The following is a 19848-nucleotide window of genomic DNA, read 5'->3' as shown; positions in this document are numbered from 1 at the left end:
CTGGGCCAGAGCCACCAAAGACAATAAGTAAACACGTGGGTGTGGCCGAGTTCTAATCCACTGTTTACGGAAACAGAAACAGGCAGCGGGGGAAATTGGGGCGGTCAGCCACAGATCGCCTACTCCAATCTAGACCTCAGCTTGGGTCCGGGGTGTTCTCTGAACCCCAGACTCTCTGTGTTAGCGATGTTGATGGCAACAAAAGATCAAAAAATCTGCCATTTGTCCAGGGCCCGGGTAAGTACCGTGCACCGTTCTAAGTATTCTACAGAATTTATCTCATTCCTCCTTTGTGGCATTTTGGTACTATTACGGATTCCATTCTGTAGTTGAGGAACCTCAGACAGAGAGGTGAGCGTAATCCCCCAGGTCGCGCAGCAAATTGTGGTCAGACCTGGCATTCTGTCCCCCAAATTCATAATCATAACCCCATGGAGCAGAGGAGCAGGGGATTTCTCTGTCTCTTCCTGCTCTCCTCCAAGCCTCTGGTCCTCTAGCCAGGGCTGGCCTTTCCAGGCCCAGGCTCCTGCCTCTGTGCAGGTTTCTCCTGTCCCACGCCGCCCTCCTGCCTCCCTGCCCCTCTCTGGGGACCTGCCACGGGCTCCCCCTCCTCATGGCTTCAAGGCGGGGGCTCATTTGAGTGCATCTGAGATCGATGTTGTACACGAGAAGGTGCAAATGTAACGCTGGCTAAAGAGCATAATAGAATTTATGGAAATCGCTGGCTCGCACCACAGCCCGAGCAATGATGGAGGTGATTATTAATTAATCATGGTCTTGGGGGAACAGTATCAGTGCAAAGAGTAATTAAAATGAAGCATTGTACAGTTGTACCGAATGATGATTTATGAGCCCGAGGAATTGCCGCTCTGCCCTCTCCCTTCCGGCAGGCTCAGTGGGAAGGATTAACTGGACGGATTGTTTTCAACAAAACCAGTGGCTTACGGACAGATTTTGATCTGGACATCATCAGCCTGAAGGAGGACGGCCTGGAGAAGGTACGGGGTACTCAAGAGAGGGAGGGACCAGACCTGGGGGCCTGGACATGACCTGGCGTGGCCTGTGCCTTGGCCCTTCGGAGAACCTGAAGGCATGTTTGGGCTGGAGGGGTGCAGAACACAGTGGCCATGGCTGACAACCCAGCGGTCACCCTGTGAGCACAGGCCCCCAGGGGTGCTTAACCTGGGAGCAGTAATGTAAAGCTTAGGGAGGGGGCAGAAGGACAGACCTGATTTTGGGTAACAAACTTCAACAACTAGGGGGTGCCTACCTGGGAAGTAGTGAGCTCACTGTCACTGGAGGCATTTAAGCAACAATTAAGCAATATGATTGCTTATGTGAGAACCAGAGTTGGTTCTTATCCTTGAAGACAGGTTGAAGCGTATGGATCCTGAACACTCCGCTCTTGGTTTCTAAGGCCTCAGTGATTCCGGGGGTCTGGCTGAGGACGGCAGACCCTTCTGGGGCTGAGGCCTCCATCTGGCCACCAGCAAATGTTGATAATGAGGCCAGTTCTGCTGTCTGGGAATCATCCACGTATTCTGTCGAGTCAGGCTGCCGGGTTGAGGAGAAGAGTCCACATTAGCCCCGAATTCTGCACATCCCTGGGACCTTGGCCCGAAGGCTCGGCCACCCTCTCTCACACCAGGGTGCCTGTCCAGCCCTGGGAGTGGGGGTACAAAGTGCAGGGAGCAAAAGCCCAGAGAGGGAGGGGCCAGCTCTGATGCTTCTGCACCTTCAGGATGCCCTGATTAGTCTCCCGTCCCCCGCTGTCTGCCCTGGGTCAGGCCTCTTCCTTGGATGAATTCAGCACCCTGGCTTCTCCACCTCCACTCTGAGCCTCCCGTCTTTCTGAGTGTACACACACACACACACACACACACACACACACACACACTCATGCGTGCACAGCTTCCTAGAGCACGACCCTGCCCTGCTCTGCTGGTGTCTGTGGTCCCCCAGTGCCAAGTGAAACCCCAGCCTCTCACCTGGGCCTTTATGGCTCTCCAAGAAATAACCCAATCTGCCTTTCCAGACCCAGGCTCCAGAGCCCCCAGAACATTACCTATGGCCCATTCACACCCACTCCCACGGGCCCCATTTTTGCCCTTGGGTCTCCCTGCTTGTATGAGTGACTTCTGTCTCCTGGGTTCCCTCCCTCAGGCACACACCTGGCTGTGGCTGGCTTGTACCTCCTGGCCAAGTTGACTCCATTCACCTCTGAGTCTCCCCATAGACTCCCGGGTGGAGGTGGCCAGGGAAACCCCACCTCTCCTCTATCACCCTTTCATGCCACATACAGCATCAGCCCCTGAGGCACAGGGGCTGTGGCCTCTGCTCCTAAAATCAGGGAGACCTGTTGGTCCAAGTTCTCATGGGGCAGCGCTTCGTGTTTCAACCTGGCCGCACTGGGGGGCCCTTCCGTGTCTGCCAGTGTCGCTGCAATGATTCCCACTCAAATGAAGTCTCATTTTTGCTCTGTCAGCTGTCGGTCTCTGGGACTGGCCTCAAATTCTGAAGAGGGCTTCCAGCTGCCCATACACCCCCACTAGGTGCTGCCGGCTCTGCAGCAGACCTTGGCAGTGGATCATAACAGCTCTCCCTCTCTGAGCCCTTCCCAGCAGCCTTCTCCCAGGGACGGAGCAACGACAGCTAACACCCAGGAAGTGCCCTCCCACGGGCCCTGCTCACAGCCACCTGGACCGAGGGCAGACAGTCTCTGTGGGGGCTGGGGACTCCTCGGTCCTAGACCTTCTTACGTCCCCAGGGCACCTGGTGCCTCACAGTTGGAAGTCATAGATGCTTGTGGGGGACAGGATTCCAGCTGCTCAGGAACCTCTGGACAGATGTTTGTGGGGTCTCCAGGTGGGCTGCTGGGGCCCCTCGTGAGCTCAGCGCACCTGAGAGAAGGGTCTCTCTGACACCATCCTCCTCTGGGCTCTGGGGGGTTCTGCGAAGACAGAAATCCTGCCTGGAGAGGGTGCTAAGCCCAAACACAGCCACCTGCCTCTTGTCCCCTGGCTTCTGTTTGCTAAGCCGGGTCACAGCTGATCCCACCAGCTCCTGCCCGTGGCTCTGGGAGGATTAGGGCAGAATTACCCAGGCATAATTACAAGGCCCCCTGCTATCTGCTTTTCGCAGCTCTCTGAATGGGATGTTTGCCTTCGGCCTCTCTGTTTAATTGATTAAGTTTCCTGAGTGCCCCCCAGCTAGGCCAAGGACAGAGTGGGCATGCCAAGACCATCCTTGAGAGAAAGGACCTAGGAGGGGAGCAGAGCTGGGCAGCAGAGCACCTTCCCAAGGCCCCGGATATTAGAAGAATTCGTCAGCTGGCTCTTCCCTGGCCTTCTTCGGCTTCTGGCCTCGTAGCAACCAGGGCACTGTGGGGACACCAACAATGCCACCTTGGCCACCGCACCCTGTCTGCCCACTTTACAAGTAAAACCACAAAGCAAACTGCCTCCAAACCCGACGGCAATCGGGCCCGCAGGGAGGGCCCTCCACTCTGGTTTGCCATCCCCAAAACGGCTACAAAGACCCGCTCCTGCCCGGCCTGCCTTCCTGCAGGGGACACATCTCATCCGCTGTTAACCCATTCTACAAATGCTTAGCGAACATCTTCCTGGCTCCAGGCCCTTCCCGGCTATGGAGGCTGCATGGCTCTAGAAGGTGGCACCTGAGTGGAGACCCAGTGAGTAAGTGACTGGGTTCCCAGCATCTTCCCCAGAAAGAGGAGGCCTGCCAGGCTTGGAGTACCTCTGCCCCAGGACCTCTGATTTCTTCGTGCACCTGCTCCACCTCTGGCTGGGCTGAGGTCTCCGGGCTGTATCTCTGCTTACCTTCTCCTCTGCATTTTCCCACCAGCTGTGCTGGGGTTGCCAGCAAAGGGGGGGTAGGTGGCAGAATTCAGGAGACTCGACACCTTAAGGGCCTCCTCCTAGAAGAAGAGAGGCAACAGGGTGGTCTGAAAGGTCAGCTCCCAGCATGTTACCTCGTGATGCTCCTGAGGAAGGGGAACAAGCAGACAGCCTTGTGGTTGTGGAGAAAAGTTAGAAGGCCCTGTTCTCTGTCCGTCTGTCCATCCAGGTGGGTGTGTGGAGTCCTGCAGAGGGGCTCAACATCACGGAGGTCGCCAAAGGCCGAGGCCCTAATGTCACAGACTCTCTGACAAACAGATCGCTCATCGTCACCACTGTGCTGGTAAGAGCCTGCCACCCCACAGGAGGGACAATGTGAGCCGGGGATGGGCTGGAGGGACCCAGACTGGGCAGCACAGACCGGGCACCTCTCGGGGCTGCTTCGAGGCTGGGAAATGGGGGAGGTGCTGTGGAAACACAGAGGGTCCCTCAGAAAGCCCCGCAGTCATTGGAACACAGTAACTTGTTCATGGTCACAGGCCAAAGACCCCAGGGGGTGGCTGTCAGTGGCCTGCTCCGAAAGGCGGGGCGGACTGGTCCTCACACCTGTCTGAGATCTGCTTGGAAGCCCACCTGCAGAGGCCTGTGGGTTTGCATCTCCCACCACCCACCCACCCCTGAGCCCAAGTACAAACCACGATGGGGTAGACAAGGTAGCTGCCCTCTGCTCTAGGACTCTGGGCCCCCCTCTTCACCTCAGCTCCCAGGGAAAGGCCCTTCTCAGGGGTCCCCCCAGCTGTGGTGGGTGCTGTGGCCACACCCAGAGATCCCAGCTGGTGCGGGGAGCCCACAGGCCATAGGCCACAGTACCCATCCCGAGAGCTCAGCTCCATGGTCACTCAGCTTGCCGTCCTCCCTCCATTCCCCAAACCAAAGAGCGCCTCCTTCTTCTGCCCCAGGGTGTGGCTCTTGGCATCTCCGAGGCTCTCTGTTGATGGCTACTCAGGATGGGCAGAAAGACACACCACGCCACTGCCCTCTTAACTGGCCAGTGTTGTGCCCCCTCCCCGTGCACCAGCCCTTTCTGAAAGGCCTCCAGGGGGTCCAGAGACTCAGAACCCGCCCTTTCAGAGACTCAACACCGTTTTGGGGGACCCACGTTGGGCCATGCTGGGGAGAGGCAGCCTGATCACCACCCAGTAGCTTCTGACCAAAGACCTTTGGGGGGCAATTTTGGTCAGCTTCTCCTTATAACTGCTTATAACTAAGCACATACAATACAATAAATGCATGAATATGAATAGAGCAAATCCTGTATAGAGTGGAGGGCTCAGCCGGGTTTGGAGTGCTCAGACCAAGTAAGGCTGCCTGGGATGGATCCAGAGAGCAGGGCTGCACACCCGGCTCGGGATCCTTCCAAGGCGCCGGGGTACAGTTGCTCCACCTGCCTCCCGCTTGGGGTGGGGGCAGCTCAACCAGGCACCACGGAACGGTCCTGTGCCCTCCCTCTAGTGTGACTCACCAGACATATGCTTGGTGACAAGTGGTGGGCACCCCGGAGCAAGAAGGGGCATGGTAGGTAAACCCCATTCTCCCAGTAAGCAGCAGACACCAGGGGCACCAGTGTAGTCAACGTAATCAAGGGAGCACCTGTAGCCCGTGGGCCTCACCCCCAGTGTCCAGGGTTGTACCACTGAGAGGATTTGTGTCAAAGGTGATGGAACCCTCACAGTGGTTCTGGACATACTGGTGACAGAGTCAGGACAGGAGGGCTGGGGAGATGCCTGCTCCCACTCCCCAGGTTTGGGCATGAGCCCCCCCTCCCCCAGCATTGCCCTCAACACCAATACCTGCCTTTATTGACCAAATAAAAAAAATATAAAAATCAGACTGCTGAGACCAATAAGTCCAAGGATTTCATCAGGAACAGGGGAGAAATTGTAAAAAAAAAAAAACAAAAAACTAGAAAGATTAAAAAGAAACAAACAAAAAAGAGCAAAGGGATTAAAGACTGATGAGCCATTGAAGGGGTATTGATGTGGATGCAAACAGAAAGGGAACAAAAAAGGTGAAAGGGAAAATAATAATGAGAAAAATGAAAATAAGGCACGAGATGAAAAGGGAAGCCATCAAGGAAGACGAGAAATTAAAATAAATAATTAACAGCTCCAGCTAGACAAGGTAAAAAATGTAAAACCGAAATGTCAGAAAGCAAAAGGATAAAAGTGTGACAAAGCTAAAATATAAAAGGGTAAAAATAAAATAATAAAAAGGTGGTAAAAGATTAAAAACAGAGCTGCATAAAGTGTGAGATATAAATAAAACACTTCGCACAAGACGAGATTAAGAAAGGTAAAACGAGTGTGCGCGGAGAGATTAGGAAGCAGGGTGATGATGTGGGCCCAGATGATTCAGCCACAAAACAATGCCCTCAAGGGAGCGGCAGGCTAGACCTAATGCACCGGAAGGAAACCGGATACACACACCTTGAAAGACCATGGACATGCATTTTGCTAAAATGGCAGCAGCAGCCTGATTTCAAGGGCGTGAAACCCTTCTGCAAAGGTGCACGGAATTTGTCTACGCCTGCAGTGGCAGGATCCAGCAGACATCCTATGCCCTCTGGAAGCTTCTTGATCAACACTCACAGCTTCTTGCAAAGGTCCCAACCTGATGCACTCAGTCCCTTGCTCGAAGTTTCACCCGCAGCATCCTGCTGGCTCTCAGGCACCCCTGGGGATGGGGAAAGAGAGAAGCCCCTCTTGGCCCATGGCCCGCACCCAGCCCTAACTGTCCCCCCTGCCCCTCATCCAGGCAAACACTAGCTCAGCAGCCGCTAGGGACATGCAGTGTGACCGGGGTGCAGGGGCAAGACTGTCACAGACATTTGGGTCTGAGCCCTGGCTTCCCAGTTAATTAGCTGTGTGACGCCAGGAAATTGCTTAACTGCTCCATGCCTCTGTTTCCCCACCTGAAAAAGAAAGGTGGTACTAATTATATCTACTTCATGGAGTTGTCGGTCTGGGGGATTAATAAATCTGAATGGCACCGAGTGCATGCAGATTGAGAACTGCTGTTGTTCCTCATGACTGAAATTTGATCACAAATCCAGGCCCCAGGGAGCTCAGGTCTAGTACAGTATGCAGAGTGTTCTAGAGAAAGCCTCTGCTTCTGTCCATCCCTGAGCCCTGAACTTCACTGAAGACTGACCCTTGACCATGACCTTGACCATGACCGCAGAGGTTCTTCCCAGCACAAGGTAGCTCAGAGGCTTCAGACTTGCCTTCTACAGAACCCTGCCACCCCCACCATGGTCAACACTACCCTGCCTCTCGCTTCCTTGTTTCCTGACGGGCCTTCAGGGCCCCTGAAGGCGTTAGGGTCTGTGATCTTGACCTTCTGTGTCCCTCAAATCTTTGGTCTCCTGTTGATAAGACAGACTCCAGACCCAACCACGACCTCATCATCTGCTTTGCTCAAAGTCTGCGCTCCTGGGCCTGACGTCATAATTATTCCCTCCCCTACCCTCCCACCCCCGCCCCCGTTGGCCTTGACCTCTGACATCGCTGCTCACCCACCCAAGCCGATGTCCCGCGCACTCTTAACCCCATCCTGCAGTGTCAGATACTCACATGGGCAGGGGGGGCCCGTGATTGCTTTCTGCATTCCCCGATGCCCAGAGCTCACAGAGGGTAGGGTTTGCTTCTCCCTGTGGGTCAGTGAGAGAAGCCCAGTCTTTCCTGGAGGAAGAGAAATGGCCCGGAAAACATCTGGAGGATCCCTGATGGGGATGGGCTATGACACACAGCCTTTGCGCTGGTCTCTGAGAAACTCTCTGTGCCCAGCTGAAAATATCCTCAGTCTTCTGAGCGAGAGAGAGGCCCACTGCCCCATGGACGGACCTGGGGCCTCCTTCCTGAAAACCTTGAGCTGGTCCAGATGCTCCTGAAAGTCTCAGCATGGTCCACCTGTCTTGGAGTCCTGGGGGGTGCTCTCAGGTTGAGGCTCTTAGGGGCAGGGGCACCAGTTGTGAAAAGGGGCCTAGCCCTAGCTACTCTGGATGAAAACCCAGCCCAGCGGTTGGCAGCCTGAAAACAGGGCCAGCACCTCCTGCTGAGAGCACTGTGTGGAGGGGTGGTGAGGGGGGCCAGCCTGCAAGGGTGTTGTCTGGGAAACGGCACTTTGAGTGACAGGCAGATACCAAAGCTGGATTCAGGAAGATCCGACTGCTTTGCCCCCCGGAGAATAAGGCTGGACCCTTAATGAGAGGGGTTTCTGCTCTTTCTTTTCCCTGGAGTCTGGGCACAGGGGAGGGGCGCAGTTCCCTGTGGGCTGTTGGAAACCTGCCTTCTCTTCTCCCCTATCCCTAACCCTGGAGTTGAGAACAAAGGCTGCCTTACCCTGGTCACACAGATGGACGGAGCCCTAACTATACCCACCCTGGCCCTCAGAGCTGCAGATGGCCTTCCCCGTGTCTGAGGTTGAGAGCCTGGAAGCCTCCCATCTCTTGCCCCCTCTCTGCCCAGCCCCAGCTTCTGTTCTGGTTCTGCTCTCCCATGGGCTCATGAAAAATTCATCCACTCCAACCTCAGCTCACATGCCAAGAAAACACACCTGCCTCACTCCTGGGGGCCCTGCCTTTGAAGGTTCAGAGTTCTTTAGGCTGCCGAAGGAAGCAGCAGTGTTGACACGCGTGTGGGTGCGTGTGTGGGTGCGGGACCGGCCCAGCCTCACACGGGTGTCTGGAGTCACACCGGTGGGTGTGTTTGTGCCCTGTGCACATGGTGACCTCATGAGACTCAACGGCCAGGCAGGCAGAAGAACCCCTAGCACCGGGGCCACAGGAGAAGCAGAGAAGCCAAGGAAGGCCAGGGTGTGTGGGCTGGGAGGGCCGTCCCAGGCCAGGGACTGCTCTAGATCCCACCTCTGGGATGGACAGGACTCCCAGTGCTCCGTCCTGGTTCTAACAGGCAGAAGGCAAGGTCTTGGGTCCAGAGCCTTCAGCCTCTGCGGCCAAGCAGGGCCAGGCAGACAGAACATCAAGAACGTGGTACACCCGTGCTGGTAGTATTGTGTATACAGGTGTGCACTTGTGTGAATGTGCGTCAGAGGGGAGCTTGGTAATGCGGGTGCCGGGCAGCTCACCCTTGCATCCTCCTCTCCCCACAGACCTCTTTCCAACTCCACAGGTCCTGCAGCCAGGGGAGAAGCTTAGCACAAGGCCCGGCTCTCCCGTTGGTGTAAGTGATCAGAAAGAAACCAGACAGAGAGCTCTGGCCACGAAAAGTCGGAAAAGGTTATTTTTCTGGACCCCTGTTTCCTGTGACTTGTTGAAGAGAAATATTACCCTGCTCCTACGGCAGTTCTCCCAGAGCAATAGGGGAGCGTGAAGTTATGAAATTGAGGGCACCTTCACCGAGCAATCGATTAGCAGCCGAGAGAGCTTGTGAATTGGCTGTCTGGACATTTCCAGTAATAAATTGTGAAATAGTCCATGAATAAGTAGTTGGCGGAGTTCAGAATTACCCCCTAGGAAATGTTGCAGGTCTAGAGACACATTACTAAGGCGAGCACCATTTTAATGCTCTGGGCTTTGGCTGTTAAATATGTATGCCATCCGCAGAGCACTTCCCGAAATTAATGGCATTTTACAGCTGCTCCGAAGGCAGCGTATTTATATGGAGATGTATAGATTCTGGGGCTGCGGTGGCTTCACAAAGGAAGTGCTAATTTTAGAGAATAGACCCAGGGAGGGGCGGGGAGGGAGGGTCAGGAAGTAAGCCATCTCAGGGACCCTTCCCTGAAATGTTTTCCAGGGCCAGCTAGGGTGTTTAACCTTTGTTGACCTTCGGCATGGTCTCTAGGCTGGAAAGGGCACTGCAGGCACCGGCGACCCAGGACACGGAAAGACGGTAACGATAGTAACAAAAATCAATCCGTTGATCACATTGGCAGCTTACCTTTGCCAGGCGCCATAGTAAGTGCTTTTCATAGATTGGCTCCTTTACTCCTCCCAGCAACCCTGTCTGGTGGGGTCCAGGATTCTCCCCATTTTACAGAAGGAGGTCGATTTTGTCCAGGAATGTGTGTTTGGTTGGCCATTCTCCTGGGAGAGACAGTACCTTCTCTCCAGTTCTTTCTTGAGCTCACATCAGGGCCGACTCAGACAGTGGTATACTTTGTTCACTGCACAAGAATGTCTGACCAGAAGGATCAGGGGGAGGGGGCGGGTTCCTGAGGCTCCTGCCCCCCAGGCCGCATGCCAGGGTTCGGGACAACACCCTCCCAGAGATGGATTTGCACCATTACGTGTGTGTGCTAACCACAGCCTCCTTCCCTCCAGGTAGCCCCTGCCCCTCCCTGATCCACCTGTGCTCTTCTCACCAACTTTGTGAGCTTCCCACTTGGTTGCGGGGTGGGGATGGGAGGCACAGAGATTCAGCATGGACTCTAGCCAGGGAAAGGGGTCCGGTGGAGCCGGCGGGAGGACCAAGGGTCAGTTGCCCGATATCTTCTACCTAATTAGACTGAGAGATGGTTTTTCTCAGAATTCCTGGAGAGGCAGGAACCCCTTGGAGGTTCACACACGCTCCCCCATCCTTCCTCTGAATCTTCCCAAAGGATTGTTGAAAATCGAGAGTAAATGAGTCCTAGAGTGGGACTAGGATTTTGGAAGAGGGCGGTACTGGGGGACCAGGAGCAGAGAATCGAGCCCACCCACCACAGTGGGAGCCCAGCAGGAGGATGCTGGTGGGTTTCTGCTCCGGAGGATCTCCAGTGAGGGTGTTCTCAGGGCCTTCCATGGCTCACTCTGTCCCCAGGGGCCCATAGTGTCAAAGGAATAGCCATACTGGTTGACAGATGATGAGAGGCCTCCACAATTGGGTGTGTGCCCTTCTCGTGGGCCTGTGCACATGGGATTCCCAGTACATGTACCCTCTGTCAGCTACTGCTTATCACCTGTCAGCTGAGGACCTGAGGCATTCTGACATGGGTAAGGGGGTAGGGGGGTGCCAAGGTGACCTTGGGGAAGGTTAAGGCACAGGAGGAGACCAGGAGCTGCAGACAGGAAGCAGGGGAGCCAGACTCTATCAGACTGCAGTTCAACTCCTGTGTGACCTAGAGCAACTTACTGACCCTCTCTGAGCGTGTTTCCTCATCTGCAGCATGGGTGTGATGTCACCTGTCCTGCAGGCCTTGGGGGCCTGAATCAAGCAGCCTGTGTGAGATCCTGAATTGGTGTCTGGTGCACAGTAGGAGCTCAGAAAGATGCTGAGTTGGCTCAGGGGTGACCCATCCACCATGGCCCAGGGACGGGGACTTGTCGGTGAAGCTGGGTAGGTGGACCCCGTAGAAACATGGACTTGTGCATTGACCTGGACTTTGGGTCTCTGCTGTAGGCCTGGATTTTGCCAAGTCAGAGCCCACAGTTCTCACCCTGTGGACCTCAGACTGGACCAGGTAAATGGCAACTTCCCACTGTCTGTCCTGCCTCTTCCCCCAGTTCTCTGCAGGGCGGCAAAGAGCTTGTTTCTCTCTCTCTCTCTCTCTTTTTTTAAGATTTTATTTATCTATTTGACAGACAGAGATCACAAGTAGGCAGAGAGGCAAGCAGAGAGGGGGGAAGCCCAATGTAGGGCTTGATCCCAGGACCCTGATACCACAACCTGAGCCAAAGGCAGAGGCTTTAACCCACTGAGCCACCCAGGCGCCCTGAAGAGCTCGTTTCCAAATGAGAAATCAGACCGAGTTGTGCCCTCATCACAGCCCCTTGCTGGCTCCTGGTCGCCAGGCAGGGAGGGAGCCCGAGATGGGACAGCGGGATGTGTGTCCTGGCTACTAAGCTACCTGCCGAGGACCCCATACCCACCAGGAGAGGTGCCCTGGATCTTGGGGCCTCTGGCTCAGTGAGGGGGTTACAAATGTGCACTCAGGGCTACCCCCACCTGAATTCAGATGTTCTCCTTGCCAGCGTAATGGTGTGAGCTCAGCTCGCACCAGTCACGCGTCCTCGTGAGTTCACTCTCTGCATCTGTCAGGTGGGACTGTGGTCCCCTCCCCCCGCAGGGTGACATCAAGGTTAAATGAGGCAATGCCATTTGTCTGTCCAGCACGCCCTTGCTGGGCTGTGGGCTAGGCCCTCCACAGGCGCTGGCAGTTGCTGATTTCCTCGTGCAACCCGAGTCCACATCCCTCACTTACCCAGCAGATCCTCAGGCTGGGGACTGAGATCCTCGGGAGGACAGAAATGGATCAGGGGGAGGAGTCAGGGAGCGTACTGGATGGAGGGTCTGGTGTGGCAGGGTTCTCACGCAAGAGCAGACATCAGAATCCCCTGGAGGGATGCATTTCTTTTTTTTTAAAGATCTATATATTTATTTGAGAGAGAGAGTGAGTGGGGGGAGGGGCAGAAAGAGTGAGAGAATCCCAAGCAAACTCCCCACTGAGTGTGGAGCCCAACAGGGGCCCAGTCGACCACCCTGTAAGCATGACCTGAACCAAAATCAAGAGTCAGATGCTCCACAGACTAAGCCATGGGGGCGCCCCTCCCCTGGAGGGCTTCTTGAAACAGATGGCTGGGCTCCAACTCCGGAGTTTCAGGCCCAGTGGTCCACGTACGGCTGGAAAGTGTACATTTCTCACAAGCTCTTGGGTGCCACTAGGGCTGCTGATCCGGGACCACACTTGGAGAACCGCCAGCCTTGCACGGATGGTGTGATAGAGAACATGGGATTCGAATCTGTTCGCCTTGAGTCCAAATGCCTGTCCCACCCCTTACCAGCTCTGTGACCGTCAGACAGTTCATCATAAATACCCTCCAAGCCCCCGCCTCGTGCCAGGGGCCACGACAAAGTACAGATGAGCAGAGGCTCCAGACCAAGCTCTCCCCCGACCCACGCCGCCTTTGTCAGCCCCTCTCCCGTCTGTCCCTGCAGGAGGAGCCCTTCGTCATGTTCCGGAAGTCTGACAGGACCCTGTTTGGGAATGACCGCTTCGAGGGCTACTGTATCGACCTGCTCAAGGAGCTGGCCCATATCCTTGGCTTCTCCTACGAGATCCGGCTGGTGGAGGACGGCAAGTACGGGGCACAGGACGACAAGGGCCAGTGGAACGGCATGATCAAGGAGCTCATCGACCACGTAAGCAGGAAGGGAGCCCCTGGGGCTAGGGACGCCCTGGGAGGCTTGGTCAAGTCCAGTGCATGTTGGGGTGGGGCATCCCAGCAGGTGAGAGCCCTGGAGGCAGGGGAGATAGAGATAAAGGTCCTTGGGAAGGACCCACTGAGTCTTTCCCGCTGGTATCTGGTGAGCTCGCTTGAGAGGACTTCCCCAGCTCCTCGCTGCCTCTCCCTCCTTTAGGGGAGACCAAAGGCTGTCCCAGTCACGTGGGAAAGGTGCCAGTACAAAACACTTCCCAAACTCCAGGACACAGAGCTAGGTCTGTCCCTGCCTTGAGTGGCTTTGGCTGCAGGGGAGAGACCGGTCGTAATGCAGGAAGTTGAGGGCTCTACGAGGGGAGAAGCAAGGCTCAGCTGCGAGCTCTATGCCTGAGGTGAGGGAGAGTACGGGGGAAGCAGCCAGGCAGGGCTTTGGGAAGAAGGAACAGCTGTCGGGAGGGGCCTGGGGCTTGTGGGACCCTGGGAGGAAGACAGAAGCCATAGTGTAGGGTCACCCCAGGTGGGGGCAGGCAGGGGCCCTGGGTTCGAGGGCCAGTACCCCACTCAGCAGCTGAGTGAGTAGGGGCCCGTGAGGAGGAACCTCTCTAAGTGACTTCCCATCTCTGGAATGGGCGTCATTCCTCAGAGGATTATTGTGACCCTGGATGGAAGGACTAGGAGCAGGGCGTGGCCCACCGCAAGGCCTCAGTAAGAGGGAGGCTTGTCAGGTGCCCTGCAGACGTGGTCCGCTGGAGCTCAGGTTCCGGCCCCATGTTAGCACCTCGTAGGTGTGCGACCAGGAATGTTCGTCAACCTCCCTGAGTCTCAGTGTCTCCACGTCTAAAATAGGAGCAAGGGACAACCATCAGAGCTCCCCGCAGCTGCCGCAGGAATGGAAGGAGGAGCCATTTGCACAGGCTCAGCTGGCCCATAGCAAACGTTTCCTGCCTTCCCGCCCAGGCCCCTCAGCTTTCCAGAGGCATCTGTCAGCAGAGAGCTGCTAACGAATGCCAGGACCTGATCTATACCAGACCCCTTATGTTCTCCTCCCCTTAATTATCCTCACAACATCCCCGTGAGGTAGGTCCTGCTCCCACCACCCATTTTACAGATGGGGAAACTGAGGCAGAGAGCAGTGAGGACCCACAGCTCGTAAGTAGTGTTCAAAGCGGCAGAGTCTTTGGAGGTTCTCTGCTTTCGGAAGCCCTGTGCTCCAACCCCTGCAAAGAGCCATCCTGATCCCAGGAGCAAGGGCAAAGTAGGATCCTGTAGTGTAGATCTTGGCAGGGAAAGTATCAGCCACGGGGAATTGTTACCATGCAGGGGAGATGCTCTACAGGGAACCTAGAGCCTTGGAGGGGAGGGAGCAGCGGGAAGGCTCAAGCAAAACCTTCATTTCCTAGGGCTCCCAGAACTCAGGCTCCCGTGGAAGGCTGGTGGGAGAGGCTTCTGGTCACCAGCACGAACTTGGGCTGGGCTTGACTCCCACTCTGCGGCTACCTAGCCTCACGTCCCCTGGATAAGTTTCTTGGCCTCTCTCTGTCTCAGTTTCCCTATCTGTAAAACGGGAATGACAGTCATAGAGCCAGCCCCATAGGCCGTGAGGGCTAAGCTCACATACGTGTGTTATGTCCTCTGCACCCTGTCGGTCCTTGTCTTCTTATTTTTATCTGTATTATACGGTTACTCCTTCGAGGCCGGGGAGGGGACTCGAGGCCTTCACGTCCCGGGCTCCTAGGTTCTAACTCCACATCGAGAATACGAACACTGAATATGGACTCACCACCCTGTGTTCTTCCCAGCAGGTTGAGCGGCTGGGAGGAGACAGCTGGTGGGGAAGCTCTCCTAGATTGTGGAATCCAGTGTAAATGGAAGGGAGTGGTGTTGTCACCATTATTAGTAATAACTATAATTATTATGGAAATTAGTCAGCAGGCCCCAGAGGCATCTCCATTTATCAGCTCCCCTACTCCTGCTTGGTGCCAGGGCCCTGGAATGCGGGGCCCCAGTGGGTGCCAGCGCCTGTTGTTTGCAGAGGTAGCCTGGACCGGGATGGGGGGGTCCCGTGGAGCGTGGGAGCCACCTGTGGAAGGGAGCAGAGCCGGCACCAGTCCTGGTGGCCACAGCATCTCCATCTCCAGGCTTTGAAGAGCATTTGTGAGGGGGCAGCTCAGAAAAACTCAGCAGTAAGGCAGACCTTTCTCAGCGGACCCTCTGCTGGGGAAAAGAGGGGAGGTGGCCTCATCTGCAGCCTCCGTGCCGCGCGGTATCCATCAAGGCGCGGGCCCTGACGGGACAGGCAGGGGACCTTGTTAAACCCGATTCCCTACAATTGATGAGCCTATTAATCCTAGCTTGGTGCCATTTTTAATAACATCATAACCATTTATTAGTGTCGTCAGATAATTAGTCTTCTCGCTAGCTCATAGATAGCGTGGTAAAGGCTTGGCAATATTATTACTTCCTTATTAGGGATCTGAACGCAGACGTAAAAGTGATGAATGCCTACCTTTGTGAGAATCTGCCCCCCGAGGCTCATTTGGAGGCCCTGGGTGGAGCCTCTGAGCAGCAGGACTTAAGAGGTCCTTCTCGGGCACTCTGCTTCCTCTGTCCCACGCCACACGGCCTTCCAGGGAGCCAGGCTCACGGAGGAAGACGGGACAGGTGGGGGTGTGACCCCTCCTGCCGACACACTCCTCGCGCCCCTGTCCCCGCTCGGTGGGCTCCAACGGTGCGAGCAACAGACGGGTTGGACGGAGCAGTGATTTCGCTCTCCGTCACCCCGCCTCTCGCAGATTCTTGCTCTCCCCAGCTTTACTGCCCGCTCCTTCTCATTTCTCATCTCTCAAAGGTATTCTGCCCACGTCCACGTGCGTGCCTTAAATTACTCTCAGGTGTGTTAATGACCCTGGAATCCAAGAGAGAGGACTTCAGATTCCGGGTCTAGCCCGTACGCAATCTCTCTGGCCTCTCTTTCCACATCTATGAGATGGGAGTAATAAAAAAGCCTTCCTCCCAGGGACTGTAGGATGATTTAATGAGATACGGCCTGGAGATGCTTAACAGAGGGCTTGGCGCTCAGTACGTGAGCAGCCCCTGGGTGCTGTCCTGTGGCCTTCCCTCCAGGGTCAGCCCTGCTGTCTAAAGTACACACGTGGATGAATGCAGTGGCCGGGCCCGGCCATGGTCATCCTGGTGGGCCACAGTGACCCGGAAACTAAACCTTGCCCCTTTGATTCCAAACAGAAGCCTTGGGAAACTGATTCACAGTGATCAGACTCACAGAGAGCGGAGGCACACAGCAAGGCATCATCCCCCTACTCCCCTTGGGGGCATTGGCCTTTCCTGACACCTGCCATCCAGAGTTTCTGGCCTGGGTGCTAAGTGGAGGCATTTGGGTTTCATCCTGAGAGCTGCGGGGGGCACAGCTGGAAGGGAGTGACAAGAGCATCAGGTGGAGGAAAATCACTGCAGTGGGGCTGCCCAGGAGCCAGTCTGGAGGCCATAGCTGGGGCCCCAGTGAAGGAGAGCATGGTGGAGAGAAAGAAGGGAACGCTGCTTTGGGAAGGGACGAGGTGGGTGGCTTGGCACGGCGACGGGAAGGGAGAATGGGGAAGATTGGTAGATGGGCTGGGTGAGGGAGGTGAGGGGCAGGGAAGATTTTTGCACCAGGACAGGTGTGAAATTCCAGCTGGGAAGATGACAGTGTCATCCCCCAATCGAGGAGTGGAGGAGGCACGGAGGTCATTCTGGGACTGAGGTGCTGGGAGGTGGCTGGCCATATAACTGGGCCGTCAGAGGAGACAGCAGGGCAGGAGTTCAAGGCTTGGGAGTCACCAGCCCAACCTTGGAGGGGACCTCAGGAGGCAGCCGGAGGCGGGACTGCCGGGCCGAGGACAGATGGGACCCTGGGGAGGACCCGAACGACAAGGAAGCATAAGGAGAGAGGAAAAGGAGGACTCCACAAGACGCCGGAGCCACCAAAGCCAGAGAGGAAGGAGGAGAGCCAGGAGAGCAGGGGAGACAGAGGCCAAAGGCGGAGAGGTTCCCGGAGAGGTGTGGGCACAGGGTCACACGTGGCAGGCAGGGAGCTCAAAGGAGAGGCATGAATGGTGAATGGCATCCACGTGCAGGCAAAAGCGACAGGGTCAGCCCCAGGCTGGGGACTTTCTTCTCTGTGAGCCCAGAATCCTGTCCTGGCTGCTCTCCGAAGCCCTGGAATCAGAGGGGCCCGGTTTGGCAGAGACGAAGCAGGAGCGTGGCCTTAAGGGAATGCGTACAGGCCCTCCAAGTCACAGCAAGCCATGGTTCTCCTCTCTCCATTGTCACGTCTCACTTAGAGCAGGGGAGGAAGTTTTCCTAGCTCGTGGATGAGGCTGGACCAAGACAAGGGTTAGAACGGGGAGGAGACACGGAGCAGTCGTGGGTGACCTGGGCATATCATCCTTTCCCTTGTGAGAGAAGTAGCACCGTCCGGACATCCCCTGTGCCTCCTGGTCATGCTGAGTGCTGAGCAGAGGGGATGGCATCGCTCCCGGGGCCCATCCCCCCTCCCCACCCTTCTTCCAGACAGTGAGCGCCTGATGAACAGCTCTTGGCTGCTGCCTGAGCGCCCGGCGTGGGCCAGGCACATGGAGCAGGTGTCGATGAATGAGGGTGTGTGAGGGAGTGCATGGACTCACACACCCTCCCCAGGGGCGAGGCTGTGGGGTCCTAATCATTGAACTTCCCATCCTGTGCCTGTGGAGGGTCAGGTGTCAAGGCTATGGCCCCATCACGTATGGTGTCCCCTGCCATTCAACCAGTAATCAGATCTTAGCTCTGGCCTCCATGCACTCATGGTAGCAGCCACCCCAAGCCCCTGTTTGTGTGGCCAGGAAAGGCTCTGGCAAACCACCTCCTCCAGGCTGGCCAATGCCCTTTAAAGCAAGATGTGCTGGGAGCTCTCTGTGGGTAGGTGGAGGCCTGGGTGGGACAGGGCAGTGGAGGGCAGGGGATTCCCCAAGGGCACGTGATTGTGGACTCCTGGGAGGGCAGCCCAGTTGCCAGGGCAACAACCCTGAGCTGCCTGAGAAGGGGCAGGGAAGCAGGCCCGGGATGTAGGAAGGACCGGGCCACACTGTGATTCACCAAAGAACTGTTAGCTGCCAGGACCCAGGCAGCAGGGACCAACCTGGGAAAAACCTGGAAGAAGCCTGGCTGGAGGTCGGGGTCCAGCCAACCCAGGGCCAGAACAGTCAAGGCACAGGTACAACGGCGCTTCCAGAGTGAAGGGGGATTGGAGGGAAATGAAGGTCAGAGGGAGCGAGAGTTGCACCCTGCTGAGGGTCAACTATTCCTTCATTCGTTCCACAGACTTTTCTGGAACCGTCTCAGCTGGGCTCCTGGACAGCAGGAAGAGGCTGAGGAAGAGGCTTAGATGCTAACACCTAGTTCTGGGGTGTGGTGCCAGGGAGCGAGTGAGGGCCAGGGACGTGGAGCAGGGGTGTGGAACGCCGAAGCAAGAACTTGTTATTGAGCCTGTCGGCACTGAGTGTGACCAGTCCCTCAGTCGACACCCTGGAAAAAACTTGCAGAGTGTGTCTCAGGATGAGGGGAGACGTGGTGGGGGGAGAGGTTTTTCCACGGGCTCCTGATTTCCAGGCGTTTCTGGATTTGACACGGCAGGCATGGGAACCCGCGGGGACCCCGCAGCAGCGCCCTCAGCGGGCCGGGCAGGTCGGAAGTGAGTGTCCACTGGTGCCTACATGAGGGTGGTCAGGGCCAGAGCCCACAACTTGGTGCTCAAGGGCAGGGGCCCGAACCCGGTCCCCGCAATATGTCAGACTCGGGGTGGTGACTAGAGAGATGGGAGCAGCCAAGGCAGATGCCCAAGGCCCTTGCCCCTCGCCCCTCACCCCCACCCATGGGAACAAACAGGGAATCACCCAAGCTGACTTGTATTAAAACAGCAGTTGGCACCATAGAGCAGTGTGGGAGACTTGGGAGGTATAAGACCAGGAGAGACGACTGGGCTTCCCTGCCAGATTGACTCTTCAGCCGAGACGGGAGAATGAGGAAGAGAAACCGAGGGATAGCTATCCGAAGCACGGACCGGGTAGCTGAGCTCACGGAGCTCCCTGGGTGGTCCCCCTGCCCCATGCTGTCAGGAGGCCTGCAGCATTGGGCCAGGCCTGGGCGGACCCCTGCCTTGTGGTCACGCACGGTGTGGGGAAGGGGGCTTCCTCTGGAGGTGGGAACAGACATGCAGGCCGCCCCCATTGTGTGCTACAAAGCAGGGGACACCTGCCAGCTGTGCCTTTGCTGGCACTCAGGAATCAGACCCTTCTCGCAGGCCTGGGAAAGGCACCGGCTTCATTTCTCACTGCTGGCCGTCCAGCAGCTCAGGGACCCCTATATGAAGCCTGGGTCGGTGACCCTTCTGTCTACACAGGCATTTCCTAGCACCTGGCCTCGGCTCTGGAGTTATGTAGGGGTTTTCCCAGGCTGTTCGTGGCCACGGTGCTGATGAAGTGTGACATCGGTGTCACACCAATCGATGTGTCCCACACATCGGTGGGACATCGCCGGTACCACCCGTAACTAAGGGCACCCCTGTGAGAACGGCAGCGTGGCAGGCCAGCAGAAGTGCTTCCCGGGTGACCTTTCCACTCCAAAAGTTGCTCTTTCCAGTGTTCCCTGTGATCAAGCTATTCTTTTGGCCATTAAATGTATTGAGCTTGTAAGAGCCCCACCATGCTAGCACAGAGGATAGGGCCATGGACAAACAGGCAGGATCGCTTTCCCAAGCTTCTGGGTCTCAATTCTAGCTAGAAGCAGACGGTAGTGCATGGA

At 56.3% G+C, this 19848-nt stretch overlaps 1 protein-coding gene across 4 annotated transcripts in view; it reads left to right on the top strand.

Moving 5' to 3' along the window:
- Nucleotides 1–19848, top strand: part of GRIK3 (glutamate ionotropic receptor kainate type subunit 3) — a 225983-nt gene that overhangs the window by 168253 nt on the left and 37882 nt on the right. For all 4 annotated transcript variants that reach the window (XM_044237822.1, XM_044237821.1, XM_044237823.1 and 1 more), the window contains exons 8-10: nt 891–998; nt 4087–4200; nt 12794–12997. In XM_044237822.1, the coding sequence (XP_044093757.1) occupies nt 891–998; nt 4087–4200; nt 12794–12997 (426 nt within the window). The remainder of the gene's footprint in view (nt 1–890; nt 999–4086; nt 4201–12793; nt 12998–19848) is intronic.

Source organism: Neovison vison, chromosome 2 (assembly GCF_020171115.1).
Source record: "Neovison vison isolate M4711 chromosome 2, ASM_NN_V1, whole genome shotgun sequence".
NCBI classification, from domain to species: Eukaryota; Metazoa; Chordata; class Mammalia; order Carnivora; family Mustelidae; genus Neogale; species Neogale vison.
This window is presented reverse-complemented; position numbering and strand designations above follow the sequence as displayed.